The 21170-nt window shown below is 35.4% G+C and overlaps 1 protein-coding gene across 2 annotated transcripts in view; it reads right to left on the bottom strand.

Moving 5' to 3' along the window:
- Positions 1-21170, bottom strand: part of CSMD1 (CUB and Sushi multiple domains 1) — a 1077872-nt gene that overhangs the window by 531972 nt on the left and 524730 nt on the right. For both annotated transcript variants that reach the window (XM_064650377.1, XM_064650376.1), the window contains exons 4-5: positions 19416-19610; positions 5708-5915 (exon numbers count right to left, since the gene is read on the bottom strand). In XM_064650377.1, coding sequence (XP_064506447.1) covers positions 5708-5915; positions 19416-19610 — 403 coding nt within the window. The remainder of the gene's footprint in view (positions 1-5707; positions 5916-19415; positions 19611-21170) is intronic.

Genomic DNA, 21170 nt, shown 5'->3' with positions numbered 1-21170 from the left:
TTTAAAAAGACATGGTGTTTGGCAGATTTCTTATTTGGGGGATTTTTTTGTCATTTATTCAGTTTGCAATATGGAAATGCCTTCTGATGATGTGTGCTGTAGCAAGAATCTGAACAAATGATACACGGAAGAAATCTGTTAGCAAAAATGTATTGCATTAACTGAACTTTAATTCTAATCAGGTAAATAAACATAATATGAATTGAAAATACTTAATATTCTATCATGATCACAGTATTTTTCAGTCTTAAAAATCTCTTCATACAGACACACGTGCTACATTTGTCACTCACCTTGGAAATATCTTTGGCCTTCCAATGTATCTTGGGGGTTTGTAACTGAATAATGTTCTGTGTTAAATCAATTTTAAAGGCTTTTGTATTGCTGTATTGATAGGCTGGTTTCAAGTGCTAGACAGCATTAATGATGATTTTCAAATGGGATATATTATGCAATTTTTTGCATAGTAACTGAAAACTTTGTAATATGAAACTCAATGGAAAGAATTTGAAGGTAACTATGCAACTTCTTTGCAAAAAAAAATTAAAATGAAATGTGTTTCATGGCAGATCTGAAGAAAAGTAAGACCTTCCAAAAACTAGCAATAGAATCCTTTACCAGTAACTCCAAGAGAAGCATATGACTTTACAGGGTTTCACTAGTGGCAAAAAAAAGGGATGGTGATCAGAATATCTCTAAAGAGGCTAAAACAGACAAGTAATTACACATAAATTAATAAAAATCTAATAGTGTTCTCAAAGGAAAAAGATGGAATTTAACTGCCTTCCTTTTGTTGCATGGCCATGACATATCCTTTCTCACTTGATGTAGGAGGAAATGAAAATGGTACCTTATGTTGCCACAGGTATGCCACTAAGCCTTTTTCTGGTGTAGAACAACAATCTTATTGAAGGTGCATCCACAAGTGACAGTAAACCAATAGATGGTGCTCTTTAGCTGTCTAATTATGTAATTCTGAACTAAAGATTCAGCTCATATGTCTGGATCTACTGCCATACGGGTCTATCAAAAAGGTGATTTAGACCACTCCATTATCTCGTGCATTACTTTGTTATAGACCCCTCACAAAAAGGGTGATAATTAAGATTAAGACCGATATCTATAAACAGGACAGAAAACATGCAGATCGAAATCCTACTATTTTGATATGTATCTCAGTCTTTGAACTGGTGTATTTATCTAAGAAACACAAAATAGCATCCAGCTGCTATAAGAATTATTCATTAACACAGAAATAAAAAGAGAGTTTCATGTGACTCCAGGTATTAATGTCTAATTGTATGCCAAGATTATAGCAATTCATTATTGCTGCTTACAAATCACTCTCACATCCACGTACATTTTTATGGCCTTTCACCGGGATATTGAGGTAATTTATAAGGAAGTCAGAATAATCTTAAAGGTATTTTTAAATAGTATTAGGAAATTAATTTAGACTAAAAAGTACGAAGTGTAGTTCACTCTTCTGCACTAGTAAATACTGAAAAAAATGAGAAGGATAATAATTTTGGGTTTAAATTGAAGCACAGTAAGATAAAATTTGCATTATAAGGTAAAAGAGGAAAAAATTTTTGAATGAAATTTTTTCAGTATTAAGGTTCCAAGTTAAAAAATAATTGCAGAATTATTCCTAGTATCATAATCACTTTTCCTGCACAATGTAACCCTCTGAGATAATTTGAAGATCTTGTAAAAATTATGGCAAAGTCACATTTACATGAAAAAAACTGAGTTGGGCTAATCTATGCCCATGTGAATTGCCCAGCTTTACCTAACATGCAAATAATAATAATAAAATCCCACGCCTGCCTCAAGGAGGAGTCTTGGGAAACACTAAGAGATTTTCAATAGGATGCTTTCCCTAAGTAATATATTTCTGGCTTTACTTCAAAACCATCTGGGCTTTTAAGATACTCCTAAAAACTATTTCTAGGTCCAACCTTGATTTAAATTTAAGCAGCATCTAACTTAAGCTGAAGTCTAAAGAGACATGTTTGAAAGTATCTTAAAAGTGATATACAATGTGCAGAATTTATTTTTTTTTAAATTCTAATAATCAACAACAGAGGAGATCTTCAGAATCGAAAGATGGACTTGGAGATGGACTCTAGACATAGTAAAGAGGCAGTCTTTCTGTTATGCTCCCATAAGAACTGTTTATGTGCTTATCAACTCAAAATAAATATATTTTACATGTATGTAACAGCAAATTAATCCATTTATTCAAATTCAAAAAGGTTTCTTTCATCTACAGTCTAATTGATAATACTTTTACTTCCTTCACAGGTGAAAAAGCCTGTTCTGCCTGTTTCCCATTAATTTTGCAAACATCGATGTTCATCTTTTTATCCATGTTAACAGTTATATTGATTCAAAGCAGAATTATAAGTGTCATCACCTGTAGGTGCATATCTATTCAAGATCCAGAGCTATATAACTGTTCTTTAATTAGGTAAAAAACAAACCAAAACAAACAAAAAAAATTCAACCAACAAACAAAACTTGAATGGCTTTAGACACTCTCATTGCATCATGGACATAAAATAAATAGTGAAGTAATGGCACTTGAATATTTTATAAACTTGTTCCATTAGAATGGACTGTATAAATTATTTTAAAATGAGAAAAGGTAAACAAATCTCTTCTTTCTTTTCAATGCATTGGAAAACAAAGCAATGATCAGCTATATAATATGGAAATTAACTGAACATCTTAGAAAAGGTTTAAAAAGATGTAAAGCATGTAAGTAATATAATATGTTTAATATTACATATAATCTATATAATTGCTATAATAAAAAATCTCTTATATCCATATTTTATAGATACATCAGATTATCTCAGCGTTTAGATTCTACTTGCTCTAGCATTTCCATTGTTTTACTTAAAAAAAGTCAATACAGTTTTTACTGCAATCATGCTGGAACTGCTTCTAACCTTGTGGATATGTTTGGAAGGGGTAATCCAGACCTATTGCATCATACACTAAAATCACTAAAGAATCATCAGTCTGAAATTATTTTCTTCATTCTTATTCTCTTTCTAACTTTTACAGTGCTCATATATGTGTCTTTCTATGTTCTTCACTAGGATAATATTAGGCTTATTTTACAACAAATATTCCTTTAAGTGAAAAAGCAATCATAATTACCAAACCATGCTAATGGAATATGTGTCTTCTAATACAGAATAATGTATAATATGTTGACTTGATGCCAGATACAATAAAAGGGAGCAATTAGGAAAAACTCACATTTTAAGATGATACACCTCTAGACCATTAGTTTTAAGTATGGAACAACTTCCCATTTAAACATACAGCTGATTTTAGCAGATTACAGCATGCACTACATTTAGCATGGCTCTAATGTCACTATGGTAACTGTTCTGGCTTAAATATAACTGAATGTGTTGCTTCATTCCAAATTATCCAATAATCCTTTAAACATTTCTTGCAAAACTTCCCATAGTTTCTCCAAGCTTCCTTCAGTGATCCTGTACTAATCCTGATACTATCCTGTATCAGTGCATATTAAACAGTGATACTGCATATTAAACAGTGATACTGTTTAATATCCATCAGTGACATTGGTCAGTGGGATCAAATGCACCCTCCACAAGTTTGCTGATGACACCAAGATGTGTGGTGAGGCTGACACACCTGAGGGATGTGATGCCACCCAGAGGTACCTGGATGAGCTTGACAAGTGGGCTCATGGGAAACTCAAGAGGTTCAACAAGGCCAAGGGCAAGGTGATGCACCAGAGTCTAGGCAACCCCTGGTATCACCACAGGCTGGGGGATGAACAGACTGAGAGCAGCCCTGCCAAGAAGGACTTGAGGCTGCTGGTGGTTGAAAAGCTGGATATAAGCTCGCAGTGTACACTCACAGCTCAGAAAGCCAATCGTATGCTGAGCTGCAGCAAAAACAGTGTGGCCAGCAGGTCAAGGAAAGGGATTCTGTCCCTCTACTCTGCTCTCATAAGATCCCACTTGAAGTGCTGTGTCCAGCTCTATTTCAGCACAGGAAAGACATAGACCTGTTAGAGCGAGTCTAGAGAAGGGCCACAAAAACAATCACAGAGATTCAACACCTCTACTATGAGGAAAGGCTGAGAGAGGCTGCTCAATATAAAGAGAAGGCTCTGTGAAGACCTCATTGCAGCCTTTCAGTACGTGAAGGGGCTTATAAGAAAGATGGGGACAAACTTTTTAGCAGATCCTGTTGCAATTAGGCAAGGCATAATGGTTTTAAACTAAAATAGGGTATATTTAGACTACATATAAAGAAGACTTTTTTTACAATGAGAGTGGTGAAACACTGGCACAGGTTGCCCTGAGAGGTGGTAGATGCCCCATCCATGGAAACATTCAAGGTCAGGTTGGATGGGGCTCTCAACAGCCTGATCCAGTCAAAGATGTCCTTGCTCACTGCAGAGCAGTATGACTAGATGACCTTTAAAGGTTCCTTCCAACCCAAACTATATTATGATTCTATGATCTTAGGAATTTATAATAAATAGACTTTAATGTTCTGCTGAAAAATTGCATTAGTTCCTCCCCTTCAAAGTTTCAGCTTCTGGTCCTTAGAACCCCTAAGAAGGAAACATCGGCATTGATGATTATTGTGCAGGTCTGTGCATGAGAGAGAGGCAACGGGATACTCACGTACTGTGCTTCAGACAGTCAAACAGGAGCAATTAATTTGATACAAAGAGGCTTCACTGCCATTACACAACTTCTGGTCATTTGGAAATGTTAGAGAGTATTCCAGTGATATAGATCTACATGTATGTTCAAAACAAAGACTTTACATATTTGCCTAGCATAGTTAACCACACAATTTTATTTGATAGTTTTTCAACAGATCAGATGCTACCTAGAACTTCACAACTATTAACATATTGCACTGTCTAGCCTGCAATGGCATCAAAATAATATTGAGATTGCTTTCTGTCTCCAGAAAGGCGTTCTGAAGACAATAACCATCAGTCATCTGTGACCAGATCTGCATTTTTTCTAGGCTACATTTTATAGCAATGGTGCATATGTTAAGCACAAGACATTCTCAGAGATGAAAAGAATGAAAAACCTGCATATGTAGCCTGCAGAGAAATCATAATACAAACTTCTCCAATTTAATCCATTTCCAATGACAGAACTATCATCTTTTACTCAGTACAGAGAATGTAGATTTAGTATTATAATTACTAAGCCCTAATACTGCTAAGAAAACAGTTTTAATATCAGTTAACATAAGATGATAAAACTTTCATACATGAGCATATGCAGTAAGACTGAATTATAACCTGTTTAGAATAAGATGGCATTTATTAGACGTCTATATATTCCTGTTTTACTGTGAGGCTGCCTTTTGCTCACTAGTTTCATTGTTAGAGTACAATATCACAATAAGCAGTTCAAGACACAATATCAGAAAATGTTCTAATACCAAGTTTAAATGTGTAATGTCAATAAATGCTCCATTACAAATATAGCTCTTGAAGGTGGAGGAAATTTTTTTTTCAGTTCTCAAAGGTGAAAGGGTCCAAAGAAAATGAGAAAATTACTAACGGGTAGAAAATATCTTAAATATCCTCTAATATCTTTCTAAAATAGGCACCAAAAATGAAAAAAAAAAAAAAAGAAAACAATAAAATGAGATCTTCAGAAGATCTCTGACTTACCATATTGATGGTGCTTCTGTTCCACTGATCTCTAAGAAGTCATATCCTTCCTCCAACTGGAAATCAGTAAAGACCAAAGCAATGGTGTCTCCTGGTTCAGCCAATATGGTCCAGGTACAATCAGCATTATTTTCATACTCAGAAGGGAAGTGCGGACTTGAAATTGTTCCACTCGTTCCACGTAGTGTTCCTCCACAAGCTCCTTCAGCTGATGAACAGAATATGAAATACTAGTGAAGCTGTGCTTTAAACAAATGAAACATTATCCTGGTTTCTACTATAGCTAACTCAGCTCTTCTCTTTGCATAGAGTACCCATAGAGTACCCATGTACACACAGAAACAAAATATTATCCAGGTGAATGGAACATTTTCTGGCCTTTAAGCTGTAAAGGTTTTTAGTTTGGGTTTTTTTTTACTTCTTTTCCTTGTTGATGTCACTTTAGCACCAGGCCAAACACAAGTGAAGGTTAGCAGAGACACCTAGTATGAGCTGATTTGGAGAATCTGGCTCTGTGAAAGTGTGCACAGAACAAGCCTAAGAAAGAATTGGGCAAAAAATCACAGAAATACACTTTTTTCTCTGTGATACAAATTTAAAAATATTAAACATTTCTTTCTAAAGACCTCTCTCACTCATTTCTGATAACTATAAAAAACTGCAGAAAAAATATCCTTATAGATTTAAGTGAACTCCTAAACTAGAAAGCATTAATAAAACTATATTATCCTTTCTCGGATTTTTGTTCTGAATCGGGATGTTTATAATGGCAAATGAATGTAGAAGGTTTTGTTGCCAAATGGATCTTCCATCCATATATATTTTTAATGGTTATTAGCAAAATTTCAAAAAAATACAGAGCACAGGAGGATAAGCTTTAAAAATATGCTGATTATTAGTAGTATTTGGAATTAAAACATACAATTAAAAATCCCCAAGAAAATATGTCATCCATACAATTCATTGACATAAGAAATTAAAAATTCATCAAGTGGCTTTTGGTGTTTGACAACTGTCTATGAAAGCTAAAGCAATAGTAATTAAAAATATTCCTGCATAGGTGAACGATCAGAAGAGAAGCATTTCATATTTATCTTTAGTTACTGCTATTATCATTATATGCATCCTGTAAGTGCATGTGGAGATTTGAAAACAAAGAACTTAGAAAGGTGCATAACACAAGGAACTTATAGTCTAGTTTGGATAAAACTGAATAGCTAATTAAGACAACAGACGGGTAGCAGTAGAACTGCTCTTAATCACAATTGAAAGCCCGTCGATGAAAGTGAGTTTTAAAGGAAGACTTGAAGGAAAAAGGATTCATGTGAATCAAAGGAAAAAGAAGATCTACTCTCCTAAGACATTTTTTTTTTTTTGGTGAAATCAGGCCATTTCTGTGATTCCTTTCTCAATATCTGGCTTTTTATATGGTGCATATTGAAAGGACAATTGTGCCTCTGAGGAATGGAAGAGGTAAGGAAGTGAACATTAAAGAACCATGGATAGCCAAGGATCAGAGTCAAATTTCCTGGTGCATAATATATGCAAGGATTAAAATAATTTGAAAACTACTGTAAATCTATAATAAAGCAGAAAGGAGAATCAACATTTTTTATCCACTGTTATCTAGAATGACTCTTTTTTCATGTCTTTTGTTGTAGTGGTTTTTTTGTTTGTTTTTTTTTCAATTGAATAGCTTTGTAATACTTCATTTTATATCATCATCCAGCCCAGCAAAGAAAAACAAATTAACTTCATGCATTCTGTGCCAGTACTTTTAAGTTTCATTTACTAAATCATAACAGTTCAACTTGTATTCTTGAAAGCCAGCAAGCAGACTTTTCCCATCCAGGGTAACCAGCAAGACATGCAAAATTCTAAGTCAGCCATAACTCTTTGGTACTATCTGCTCCTGTTAAATTTTGTTATGACAGCATTTTCAATTACACCATCTCCCACTGTGTTTATACTGACATTAAGTAACATGCTAGTGGTAATTACAATACTACTCACTGTTCCTGCTGCAGAGCCCTTGAATAAGCTTTGAGCTCTAAGGCTCTGAATTTTACAGCTGACATGTAGTTTATTATTTCTGGCAATCACGTGCAAAATTCTAAATTTATACACTGTGCATTACCAATGAGAGCCAAAGGAACTCAGACTACTACAGATATATGCCCAGAGGGATGCATAGCTCTTTAATCTATTTATAACACCATTTTGAAGAGGTTTACTAGAAACCAAGTTAGCCCAGAAATGAAAAGGAAACATCAGACAGCAGAAAACAACTTGAATGAAAGAGTTAGTGTTTTTTCTCTGACAGATGTGGATATGCAAGGGAGGACCCCAGTAAAAGCATCTGTTTGTGAGGTTTGCTTTTTTTTTTTCTCTGACATATTTTCCATGTTCCAGGAGCCTATGTTTCGGGAATTTCCTTCATCATAAATGGCACACAGGCCAAGGAAACCAGACTGTTGAATACTAAACTATAATACATTGCCTAAGAGTGAGCACAGGCAGGAAGGATGTGGCCACACTGCTCAGAGGGTAGGTAACAAACTGTCTGGACTTAGGCTGTGTTCACCAGGTGGCCCCACAGCTAGTTGGTCTCCTTGGACTGACAGTCATTTTTGGCCATGGCCTTCCCTATGTTATCCTTTTGAGAGAGTGAGAACAGTGCTTGGGAATCTTAATGCATTGCTGTGCTTGGAGTAATTTGATAGCAGATAGTGCCTGAGGCTTCGTGAATTCAAACTCTATGTGATTTACAAATTGTAATTTAAAATGTGCAAGTAATTAATTCCAAACATTTATGGTTATTTTCAAGTTCTAAGCAACTGCACAAAATGCTGTTTGTATCAGCATAAATGACTACTTCAAGTATAAAGCTACAAACATTTGGATCTCTCAGTAGTCAGGAATTAAGTGCTCAGAATTTAGAGAATATGCATTTCATATAAAGTACACATGCAAAAACATATGGCTGGCACCACTTGACAAAAAATATGCATACTGTATAGATGTGTAGCTTGGATAAAACAGATAAACATATCCATCAAGTTTATGTACACAAAAAATCAAAAGTACCAATGAGGAACCATGGCAGTCAATGAAAAACTATTCATTTTTCTTCAAACTAGAAAGAGTAATTTCACCAAAAATAATAATCTGACAATTTTGGTAAAATGTGTTTTGCATAAATGAGATCTTGCTACAAGTGAGATGCAAGCCTTGCTAAGCCTATAGTCAAGGATTCAGTAACAATAAACCCAGTATCTTTAGAAACCTTCCCTTAAATTGATTTAGATATCTTTTGAACATTCAATCATTTTTACAAGACTTTCCTCTCCTCAGCAAGCAAATGCTTTCCAGAATACACTGTTCTGCATTCTATATGTCTTTTTTTATACAAAAAGTAATAAAATCTTTAAGCAAGTAAAATAATGTTTATTGCCTTAGAAAAAAACCCCAAACTTTATACCTACCTAACCTTTCAAAACTAATTTAAAAACTGAATGTGAATGATTGGAACTTGCTATTCCACTTTAGAATGAAAGGTCCTCATGTGAAAGATCATATTACCATGTTACTCTTGCAACATAACTGACAAAAATATAGTTCTGACTTAAAGCACAACCTTCATAGTAATAAAGTTTTTTTTCTTATGTCATTGGTAGTCATTTCCTTACCTCCTTATCACTAGCAACAGAATAGATGCAATTAAAAACTTCAGTGAGGTTTTATAAATTGTCATCAAATGATATATTGTCATCTTGAGTCACATTTTATAAGTCTTATCAATTAAAGAAAATTGCAGCTTTAAAGGTTCTAAATAAACCATAAGCACAAATTATTTATCATGCCTTCTTAAAAGTATCATTGAAATAGTTCTTTCTTTATTTAGGCTGGAGATCAGTTCCATGGAGAGAGATCTGGAGGTCGTGGTGGATGGCAAGTTGAATCTGAGTCAGCAGTGCCCTGGCAGCCAGGAGGGCCAACCATGTCCTGGGGGGCATCAGGCAAAGCATCACCAGCTGGTCGATGGAGGAGATTGTCCCACTCTACACAGCTCTGGGGTGCCCCACCTCAGGTATTGTGTGCAGTTTTGGATGTCTCAATATAAGGACATCAAACTATTAGAATGTGTGCAGAGGATGTTTTGAGGGTGAGACTTAGGAGGAGAGTCTGAGATCACTTGGCTTGTTCAGCCTGGAAAAGGCTGAGGAAAGACCTTATCACAGTCCACATCTTACTCAAGGCAGGCAGCGGAGAGGGAGATGCTGATCCCCTTTCTCTGATGACCATCAGTATGTCACAAGGGAACAGAATGATGATGTGTCAGACGAAGCTAAGACTGGACATTAGAAAAGGGTTCTTCACTGAGAAGATGGTCAGTCACTGGAACAGGCTCACCAGGCACCAAGCTTGTCGGAATTCAAGGAGCATCTGGATGATGCTCCTAGTCATATGGTTTAATTTCAGGTAGTCCTGCAAGGACCAGGGAGTTGGAGTAAAGGATCCTTATGGGCCCCTTCCAACTTGAGACATTCTATGATTTATTCAATTCCTTATTAAGTGGCATTTTGCTGTAGTTCATTAATGAAAAAGTAGATAATTGTACCTCATTAAATAAAATTCTTCAGTACAGGGAACACATGTAGGAAATAATCACGAATTATTACCTTCACAAACACATGCTTTGTGTATTTTGGAAATGTTTAATATGAGGAGCTAGTTAAATGACTTTTTTAAAATAGGACTTTGAAATGACCGTTTTAAAATGTCTTACTGACAAAAAACCTAAAAACAAGCCATAGCATATCAACGACTAGTTTAAAAATAAATTTTAGCATGTCAATGCCAACTGTCAAGCTGCTCAAACGCCAGATTCATAACGACCAAAATCATCACAAAATGTTACAATGATGTAGCATAAGCATTACACATTCATCAGATAACTAATTTACTTAATTTAGTTGCAGCAGTCAGCCAGCTCTTTAACCAAAATATACACCTCTTCTTGCTTATCTCCTTTACTATTTTAGACTTTTACAGACTTTATTTTGAATAGGTAAAAGTCAACACCTATGCTTCTTTTCTGTGTTATAAAAAATAGAAACTTGTTGTTGTTGTTTGTTTTTTTCCTATCATCACTTGAATTCTGATGTACTACATCTCAAATAAGTGCTCTAATCAGTTTGCCTTCCTTTCTCAATTTCTTCTATTGCTGTTGATCAACTTCACATAAATTAAATACTCATTTGACCATGCATCTAAGATTAATTTTACTTCTCTCTCCATGGTTGTCAAAGGACACTTCAAAATAATTGGGATTGCTCTTTAAGTAGAATGGCTTTTTTTTTGTTAAAATTTCAGAAATTATTGTGGTTTAGGAAAACAGTGTCTATTTCACATATATTAAATAAAAAGATTTCTCACATCAAGTTAATAGTATGTACAAAATAGAAACACACAAATTGTTGCAATTTGTTTAGGGACCTATGGGCAACCGCTGCAGCTGTAGATGAACATTTTATCTTTGAGATTTCAGTGAGCTTGATCTAAATAGACCCCAGTAGGATCATCCTATAGTTATGGGCCCTGACAATATTGGACTCAGATGGGTAGTCTTGTATTGGTCATTTTTAATTTGTAAATGTATGTATGGCCAGTCTTCATGAATGAAGATTTGGGAAAGGTCATTACCCTTCCAGCCTGCACAGTGGATTTTTTAGGTGAGACACAGTGTGCGCTGAACTGAGCCCACCCTTTAATCCTGAGGTTCATCTGCCGGGGCCAAGCGAGCTTGGACAGTGGCAGCGAGGTCCTCAGGACGTAGGTTTGTTTAGAGTGACCTTCTCTTAGATGGATGGCCTTACAGGGCTGACGAGCTCCATCTGCCCGGAGGGGTTCCCTGACCAGGAATCAAACCCGGGCCGCGGCGGTGAGAGCGCTGCATCCTAAGCACTAGACCACCAGGGGGCCACCAATTTGTAAATATTGTTCTTAATTTAGTAACTTTTAATTATTTATTCTGTCATAACAGTTTGTTATGTTACAAAGACCTAACTCCCCTCCATCCACTCTGGACAGGATATCTGATCTCATAGTCAACAAAGTTATAAATTTCAAATAATACAAAAATGGTGATGAACTAATTATTTGCTCACTTGGCAGAAAAGTTCATTTATTAACTGGTAGTTCGTACTTGAGCAAATTTAAAGTCAAAACTCCCACTTTGCCATATTTTTTATGCAAAAATTTGGTTTTTGGTTAAAAAGTTCAAAATTTAGTCAGCAGTAACCTCATACTCCCTCTTCCACAGAAATAAAAACATCAGTCTTCTGGATATCTTGTAAATGTTATCTTCTTCTTCAATTAAGTATCCTAAGCTGTTTTCCAGATATGATTATCCTTCACTTGAGAGTATATTTTTAACACTGATAATGATCCCTTAAAGCAACAGTCTACAACAAATTAATCGTAAAGCCCTAATTTTATAGCAAAACAGAAATGGTTGAATTCTTTGAGAACACATTAATGACTGCTACAAATTTAACATTTTTTTCTTTTTTATAATTTGAAAAGTTAATCCAGTTATTCCCAGAAGTCTACATTCAGTTATCAAATCCTTCATCTTTTTATGACTGCCCCTGAGGTTTTGTTTTCCATTTTTAGCAAATGAATCTTCCTCTGACATTAACTGTGTCTACGTTCCTAATGGTCAGACCAAAGGTTTGGATTTTATTCTTTGAATTTACTTCATCATTCTGGATACTTCTGCTATGTTTTCATTGTCCAATTTCACTGTCTCATATTTTCACTTGTTCCCATCCTCTGTGCACGTTATTTCACAGATCAACCTCTGACCTGACATACTTTCATTTTTTTATCAGGTCCCTCCATACCTACTGACACATGCTAGAATAAGAATGTCTAAACATAATTATATGTATGTGTAAAAATATATGTATGCATATACATACACACACATATATAAGAATGCATACTTGTAGCTGTGTCCATATCTCCACTGGGTGTTATCTAGACTGTCCTGCATTACTGTGTAAGAAATTATACTGTATATTCTATCTATTTTTCCTGAAACTCTCCTCTGACTTCTTTCTTGACTAGCCACAATGAAGTTTTTTCTAAATTTCATCTCAATGTAAACATTACAATAATTTAGATTATTCTGAAAGGGAACATAATTGCTCAGACAGGAATTGGCCATGTCACTCTAAAAATTAGATTTGGAAAATTATTCCAATTTTACCATTTAATGTAACATCAATAAGCAGAATTATTGGGAGATGTTATTTTTCTTTCCTTTGTTTGTTTTTTTTTTAAATTTATTTTAAATTATAAACATGAACAAATTGTGGGATTTGGACATTTTTTTCTCTACCTTAAACTTATAAAACCATATATAGGAATAGTTATGATTTTAGAAGTAATGGCAAGACTAGAAACTCGTTTTTGCTTAGGAAGCCTGCAAAGTGCCTTCTCAAGAGGGTTAGATGTTTGTTGGGTTTTTGCCCTTCTGCAGTGCAGAGGGGGTTGCAGAGAGAGCTGTGTTATCTCTCTCTGCTATGCCGGAGAGAGATAACCTTAACAGACATGTACAGAGGCCTTGGGAAGGCGGGGGAGAAACAGAGGATACTTTAGGATACTAAAGGCCCTGGAGAGGGCAGGAACTTGCCTTTTTCTTCCTGGGGCCCAGAGTTCAACAGCACTGTGAGGTATTTGTAAGTTTTTTCATGTTCTGGCCTTCTGAATAAACTTTTGAATTCTTTCCACTGCCTTGGCATTTCTGGGGATACCTGCGTATTTTACTTTACATTATATTTGTCTAAATCTCAGAGGGTGAGAAGAAATTACATGAGAGAATTACTTGCTGCCTTAGAAGGTACGGGTAACACCAAAACCATAACTTTCTCTTTACTAGTTGTTTCAAAAATATCAGCTCTGAATCTCTGTATTCAGTTTATTTTAGTCTTCAGTGAATCATAGACTCTTCTTCCTTTCTCCCTTTATCTAGGAATATATTTTTATTTTATATATATGTATATATGTAAAACATATATTTTTCACCAAAATATTGCTGCAATAATATTTCTTAAATCTGAAACCTGATTAATTATTACTTATTCCTTTTGGACCTTTCCAACATATGATCTCTTTTACTGGTTTATCTTCTTTATTTTCCCTCCAATAATTGGATGTCTTTTTAATGATAATATATTACATGTTCTTCCCTTCACAGCTATTTTCATTGTGAGAAAAAGCTTGCCGTTGTAATATCACTAATCCAATTTGTATTCCTAATGTTAGCTTCATAAAAATCTTGACTCATGCAACTATAATCAACTAGGGATTCTCAAAATTACTGAGAATTGAGAACCTAATTATACAAAGTTCATTTAGAAGTAGTCACATATCATAAATCAGCTATTAGGGGAACTACTGAAGAGAATGAAATTAACTTTCAAAATGTTTCAGACTTGTACTGCACAGTATTTCAACCTCAAGACAAAGAAGGCAAATGTTTTGGGTGACACTATTATGGTAGCTGAGAATGAGACAACAAAGACCTTTTAATTATCAGGAAAAAATAGTAGGAACAGGATTTAGGTGGGCCATTTATTCTCTCTGAATATTTTTATAAGCCATGTATACAATTTTTTTGCAGAAACTCATGGTACTTTCTGATTATATTTTTATTACAGAAAAGTCCATGGTTGCTCTTATTTACCATATGGAAAAACAGGACTAAGTTTTAATAATTACCTTGTCTTTCAGGATTTACCTTTGAAATTTTCTCTGGGGCTGTTTTCTATTTTGGGGGATCTGGGGTTTTTTATTGAAAGAAAACAAACAAACAAACAAAGCAAATGTCTTGACATTCAAATTTTCAAACTTTCTAAAAATGGCACTGACTGCTCATGTGATTTCTGTTCAGAGTTCATTCTAGGCCATAGATGATTCTATGGCACAGTTCAGCTCCGCCACTCTCACTATAGCTATACTTTAAAAAGCAAACCTCTGAAACTAAGCAGCAGCCAAAGAAACAAAATGGTAGATACAAGAGCCAATGTTGTCATGCTGTTTACATGTCCCTTGAGGTTTAGTAATTCACTAGGAATTCTTCAAGCAAAAACAGCAGTTGTACAGTTAGACAATGTACAAATTAGTACAAAAATAGACATCAGCTTCTTAATGCTTCTGAAATTATTAAGCAACACAACGGCAGAAAATAGTAATTTTTCAGCATCAGCAAAGCTAGGGGAACATACTACAGAGAACAAGCCTGTTAGGATTTTTCAGTATCCGAAACTCGTAGCTTTATCTAACTCTGTTATGCTATCATGCATGTTTGCCATGAAATTAGTTTATGATGACAAGAAAGAAGAATACCATCTGGAAATAAAACTGTAACAAAAGATGCTTTCATGGAAAAGATCAAAGTTCTTAGAGAAACAATAGGGGAACATTTCTTGCTTGAAGACATAGGAAATGGAAAGGGCTAACTCATGGCATATGTTCCAAAGTGAAAAAATGAAATGAAATAAAATAAAGAATGTCTAAAATCTCTCATCAAATCCACATTCCACATGAACTCTAAAAATCCACCGAAGGAATGGCTGAGCTCACATAAATCATTAACTGTTAAATAACTTTTCTGTTATGTTCCTCATTTCTTGAAAATGTATACAGAATTATTTGGATTTCATGTAAGTTCTACAGAAGGTTTAGGACACCACTTGATTTTTTATTATTAGGTTTAATTCATAGAGTTACAAATTATGAACAAAATTTCAGTCCTGTTAAAGATATTTGTATGTAGTAAACATTGTCAAAAATGGCAGTATCTGCAGAAATACAACAAATATTTAGTAGACACTGATGATATCATGAACTTGTGACATGTATATTTTTTTGAAACCTGTTTACTATACCTTATTAGAAGGACAAAAAAAACCCCTAACATCTAAGATCAGACACTGAATGGCTAGAAAATTTTTGTTTTCTTTCTGTTTTGAAGCACCAGTAAAAGAAATCTCTGTTAACTACTGATTTAAATCAAATACAAACAACAAAAGCTACTTAATATTTTGCTGGTTTTAAATACTAATCCTTATATTTGTTTTGGAGCACAGAAATTTATAAAATATTTCTTTGCTGTGAGGAGTTACATTATGAGACCCTTCAGTCACAAGTAACCTTTACAAATTATTACAGGATGCCATAACTTCCCTTTGTTACTCATCCACATGGGTATGAATAATACTGCCAAGGGAGAGTGTGAGCAGTGAAGCATGTCCAAAGGGCATAAGATTAGGGTGAAGAGCACAGGAGACCACAGGGGTTCTCCTTAATGCAAGAGGAAAAGTTTGGGTAGGAGTATTAGATTCCTGCAGAAGAACACTTGACTAAGGAGCTGGTGCTGGGCAACAAGGCTTTGACCTCTTTGACCACAGGGTCCTCTTCAAGGAATGAGGACAGGAGAGGAGCAACAGTTTTGTTGACCTGGTGAAGCAAGCTCTAAAGTACATTTGTCAGGGACAAAGGCCAAAACTATAAAGGCAAGTGGGTTAACAGGCCAAGGGAAGAACACATGGGACAGGGCAACGAATGTTTCTCACCCACCCTCTCAGAAAGCAGCATGACTGGAAGCCCAGTTGAAGTGCCTGCATGCAAAAATGTGCTTCATGGGAAGCACACTGGACAAACTGGAAATGCATATACAGTCACAGAACTGTGGTGTTATCAAGATCAGAGTGTAGTGGGACAGTTCACCCAACTGGAGGGCTGCAACAGACAGACTGACTCTAAGGAAACGCAGGAAGAAAAGGACAGGCTGCACGCTACACAAAGTAGGATCTTGAATCAGCAGAGCTCTCTCTGCAGTGCTACAGGCAACAAGCTCTTGAGCTCCTGTGGGCTAGAATAGGACTGAAGAGTCAAGAGAGAGGTCATTATGATGAATATCTGCTACAGACCATCTGATCAAGCAGTGGTCAAAACCTTTAAAGTACTAGAAGTTTCACAGACACAGGGTCTAGTTATCATCAGAGACTTTAACCATTCCCACATCTCTGTGGATGACAGCATAGCAGAGAGTAAGTAAAGCACTAGAGTTCTGAGGTCACTGCAAATAATTTTATTAATACAGGCACTGGACAGACTGACTAGGCATAGGGAGCAAAGAACCATACAAATAAGTGATATTCAACAGAAGCTTTGGTCGCAATAACCATTAGCAGAAAATATTGAGGGAAGCAAGCAAGGCAAGTTATAGAATCAACTCCTTGGGCTTCAGCTGAGAAGATTTCAACCTCTTTGTGAAGTAGGAAACAGGATCTCATGAGCTGATGTCTTGAAGGGCTAGAGGGCCCAGCAGAGCTTGTTTGACTTCAAGGGCAGCTTTCTCCTAGCTCAGGAATGATGCATCTATTTATGTACATATATGTAGGCATAGCAGGAGGCTGTTGGGACTGAACAGAAAATTCCTGACTGAAGTGTTTAAACTGAAATGTGAAAAAAAATAAAGAACCCCAAAGCAGTGGATGAAATGTGAAAATAGGGACAAGCTACTTGAAAGGGATATAGAATCACAGAATCATTAAGGAATAGAGTTACTTTAAGATCAAGTCCAACTGCCAACCTAGCAACACCACCATGTTCACCATTAAACCATGTTGCTCAGGAATGTAGAGATTGAAGGAGGAAAGACAAAGCTCAAGTGCATTAAACTGGTGAGGAATGGGAAGAGTAGTCATTCTAGAAACCATTCTATAGGGGGATCAACAACAAAAGTAAAATAAAGGACATGGTGGTCTGTTGCTTCAGTGAGGTAAGTGACCTTGGAATGAAGACACAGAAAAAATTAAGGCGCTCAATGTCCCCTTTGCATCTCTCTTCAGTAGGATGTCATCAGGCCTCCCAATTCTCAATATAATAGAGAAGTTTTGTGAAGAAAAGTGGTAGCCTTGTACTTAAACAGTACAAGGAATTATAGAACTAAACAAGATATGTGCCAGTTCATGATACTGAACTACATGTACCTAGGGGTTCTTGGTGTGCCACAGTGTGAAGCTGCACTGTATCATCTTTGGAAGGCTGTGAAAATCCAAGGGTGATTCTCCATAACCAGAAAAAAAATAATTTTTCATTTCTTATTTTCAAAAAGCAAGGATTCTAGCAACTGTCTATCTGTCAAGTTCACTTCAGATCTCCAGAAAATTGTGCTGAAAATGTTTATCAAAAACAAGCACACAAAGGACTAAAAGGTGAACAGGAACAGACAGTTTTTGCCAATATAAATCATTTTTGACTGTTTCACTGCTTTCTTTTATGAAAGGATTTAGCTTGATGTCAACCAAGTTTTCACAACACAGTTCTCCACTATGTCCTCATAGACAAATTGAAGGCATGTGGACTGAAGGCATATGTGAGTGAAAAATGTCTGGACTATCAGGCTGACACAGCAGGGGCCAATTTTTTTAAGTCAAGCTTATGGTCAGTGATTTGAAGCACTTCCTGAGGATTCAAAATGGGGTTGAATTTATATAATACCTTCACCAGTCTAGAGTATGGGGTTGAATACACTCTGACAAGGTTTGCAGATGACAGGATTTGACAAACCGGAAGAATGACAGAATTCTCACGAAATTCCAAAACAGAAATGTAAAGTTTTATACCTGGAACAGGATCATCCCATGCAAAAATTATTTGCTAGGTGGCAGCTCTAACAAAAAGGACCTGAAGTTCTGGTGGAACAGAAGCTGAGTCTGTGGTTCACTTCTGTAGTATTGAAAGCTTACCTTGTATTGGGTTGCATGAGCAAGAGCATAGCCAGCAGCTAAAGACAGAGTTGGAGCTCATCTGCCTGAAACTAAGCAGGCCCCATCTGAAATGCTTTGTCCACTGTATGTCCTCCAGTATTAAAGAAACACTGACATTGACAGACTAGAACTTGGACAGAGAAGGGCCACTGAAATCATCAGGATGCTGAAGAATGTGATGCATGAGAAAAGAGGATGAAGGAAATGGATTTTTCAGTCTGGACAAGTGGAGGGTAAGTAAAATCTTACTGCACTCTTTAGTTTAGGAAAACTGGAACCAGAATCTTTTCATAGACTCACAACAGAAGACGAAATAGACATAATCTGTAAAATTCTGATATAAATTGGACGTGCAAATGAGGGCAGCTAGGCACCATAACATGTTTCCAGAGAGGCTTTAGAATCTCCATCCATGGAGATATAAAATTTTCAACTGGGCAAAACCCTGAGCAATCTGATACAATTTTGAAGTTATCCATGGTTTGAACAGGAGTGGGACTCAAAGAGACTGGACCACCCTTCAAAGTTTACCTCATTGAAGCCTTCTCCTGGCAACAAGTTTCCAAAGCAACAAGTTTCCAATGGTTTAAAAACCATTTGTCAGGTTCTGCCTGGCAAATTGATGTAGGTAAGTCCCACGTAAATGAAAAGGAAAAGATAAGCAGATAACATCTGGAGAGCTATTGTTTTAGTTATTACACTTTAAAATGTAGTAAACTTTTAGACAGTACATTAGTACGCTTACATTTTGAAAGTAAAAAAAAGAAAATAAAATCGAACCACCTCAAAATAAATTAATTTAATCTCCTGTTTAAATATTGTCTTAATATTTAAAAGATATTTCATGCCTTCATTTTTACCTCTGCAAAAAGGAACTGGAAAATCCCATGATGCACCATTTCCAGGACTCACAATACATGTCAACATGGCATGGCCTTCCAGAATGTAACCAGAGATACAGCTATATCGGATTTTATCACCAATGTTGAATCTTGTTCCATGAAGTACTCCTTTAGGTATTTCTCCTGGGTTGCCACATGTATGACTAGGTAATACTGTCAAAAAAAAGAATGAAATATGTTACAGTTAAAATTTGTACAATTAAGTAATGAATACTTGTCCAACAAATATAATTAATTATTTGGCTGTGGTTTTGGTGTTGGCTTTTGTTTGCTTGTTCATTTGTTTGTTTGTTTGTTTGTTTAAAACAGTATTCCTTATACATATAAGGAAAACTAGATTATGAAATCTACTTGCACAAAATATTTCAGTTTATAACAGACATCATCATTTTCAAAGCTAATTTCAAACTCAGTTCTTGGTTTAACAGCCTTTCAATGAAGTTTCTTACAGATCTATTATCAAGAAAAATGTCCTACAAATCTTGCTGCTTTTCTTAGAATGAAGTAAAAGAACTTTTTATTTAATTTTATTTTGTAAATATCGCAAAAATATTCATACAGTATAATTATGGATGCGGGCAGTAGAAAGCCCTTTATGTACAGTTTTCATTTAAGTGGTGAAATAGCATTTTAGAAGAATGTTAATTACCTGGTCTCTGACAGTAAGTTAACGTCTCAAGTACATAAAAAAGTTAGTTTTTCTCTTTAGATACAAATTAGTCCAGGTTCTAGAAAATAAATTAAGTCAATATTTGTTAAAAGAAACAAGAAATATGAAGAGACCTAAGCAGTGACATTGGGAAGAATTGAATGGAAATATTTTCCTTTTTTACTGCAGAAACTTACTACCGTTTGTAAATATTAGTTCTTTGAAAGAGATTGTCTGAACAAGTTATCACTTTAAAGATGATACTCCTGCACCTACAAAATGCAGAAGTATGTAGGGGAGGAGGAAAATGGAATTGATTTTGTTCTTGAACTTCTTTGAAATTTATTAATGGCATGCCATTCCTTTCATGGAAGTAGGACGAACTAAAATTTTTAATTTCCTTTAGAGGAGAAATCCATCAAGAACAGAGCATAGAAGATAAACATGCTCATCAGAGAAATGGTGGTCTGAAAAGCTCACATGTAATTCAGGTATTGTGTCAGAAGCTGTATGTTTCATGAACAAATTCTTTCACCCCATACTCCTCTCTTTCCTTATGCTATCCACGTGCAGAATAAACATAACCATACCAACCTCACTAACATACATGTTGAGAGAATTAATTATTCAATACGTGCATATCCTCAGAGGATTGTAAAGAATTATATCAATATATCAATACTAATTAAGCCCTATTATACCATGTAAGTTCAATTATTGAATGCACACCCTTAATGCGTTACTCAAACAGTCACACTGGCATTTAAATGATAGTAATTGAACATAATTTACAACCCAAATTATATAACAAAATTTTGAAAAGGTCAAAAAACATAAAGATAAAAAAATTAAACCAGAGAATGCTTTCACTTACAACATCATTTTATGAGAAAAATATCAAAATATTCTATAAATATTAGCAAGAAAAAAAAGCCACATAACACTCTAATGAATGATGAATTAGACATGTTCTACTAATGTTGCAGATCAAAGATCTAAGACTCCTGTGCATTACAGGAACTGCTTAAGATTGTTGTGGGAATAGCTATCAAAGGAAGAAGCAA

Source organism: Pseudopipra pipra, chromosome 3 (genome assembly GCF_036250125.1).
Source record: "Pseudopipra pipra isolate bDixPip1 chromosome 3, bDixPip1.hap1, whole genome shotgun sequence".
Taxonomy (NCBI): domain Eukaryota; kingdom Metazoa; phylum Chordata; class Aves; order Passeriformes; family Pipridae; genus Pseudopipra; species Pseudopipra pipra.
The sequence above is the reverse complement of the archived record's forward strand: the minus strand, read 5'-3'. Positions and strand labels throughout refer to the sequence as shown.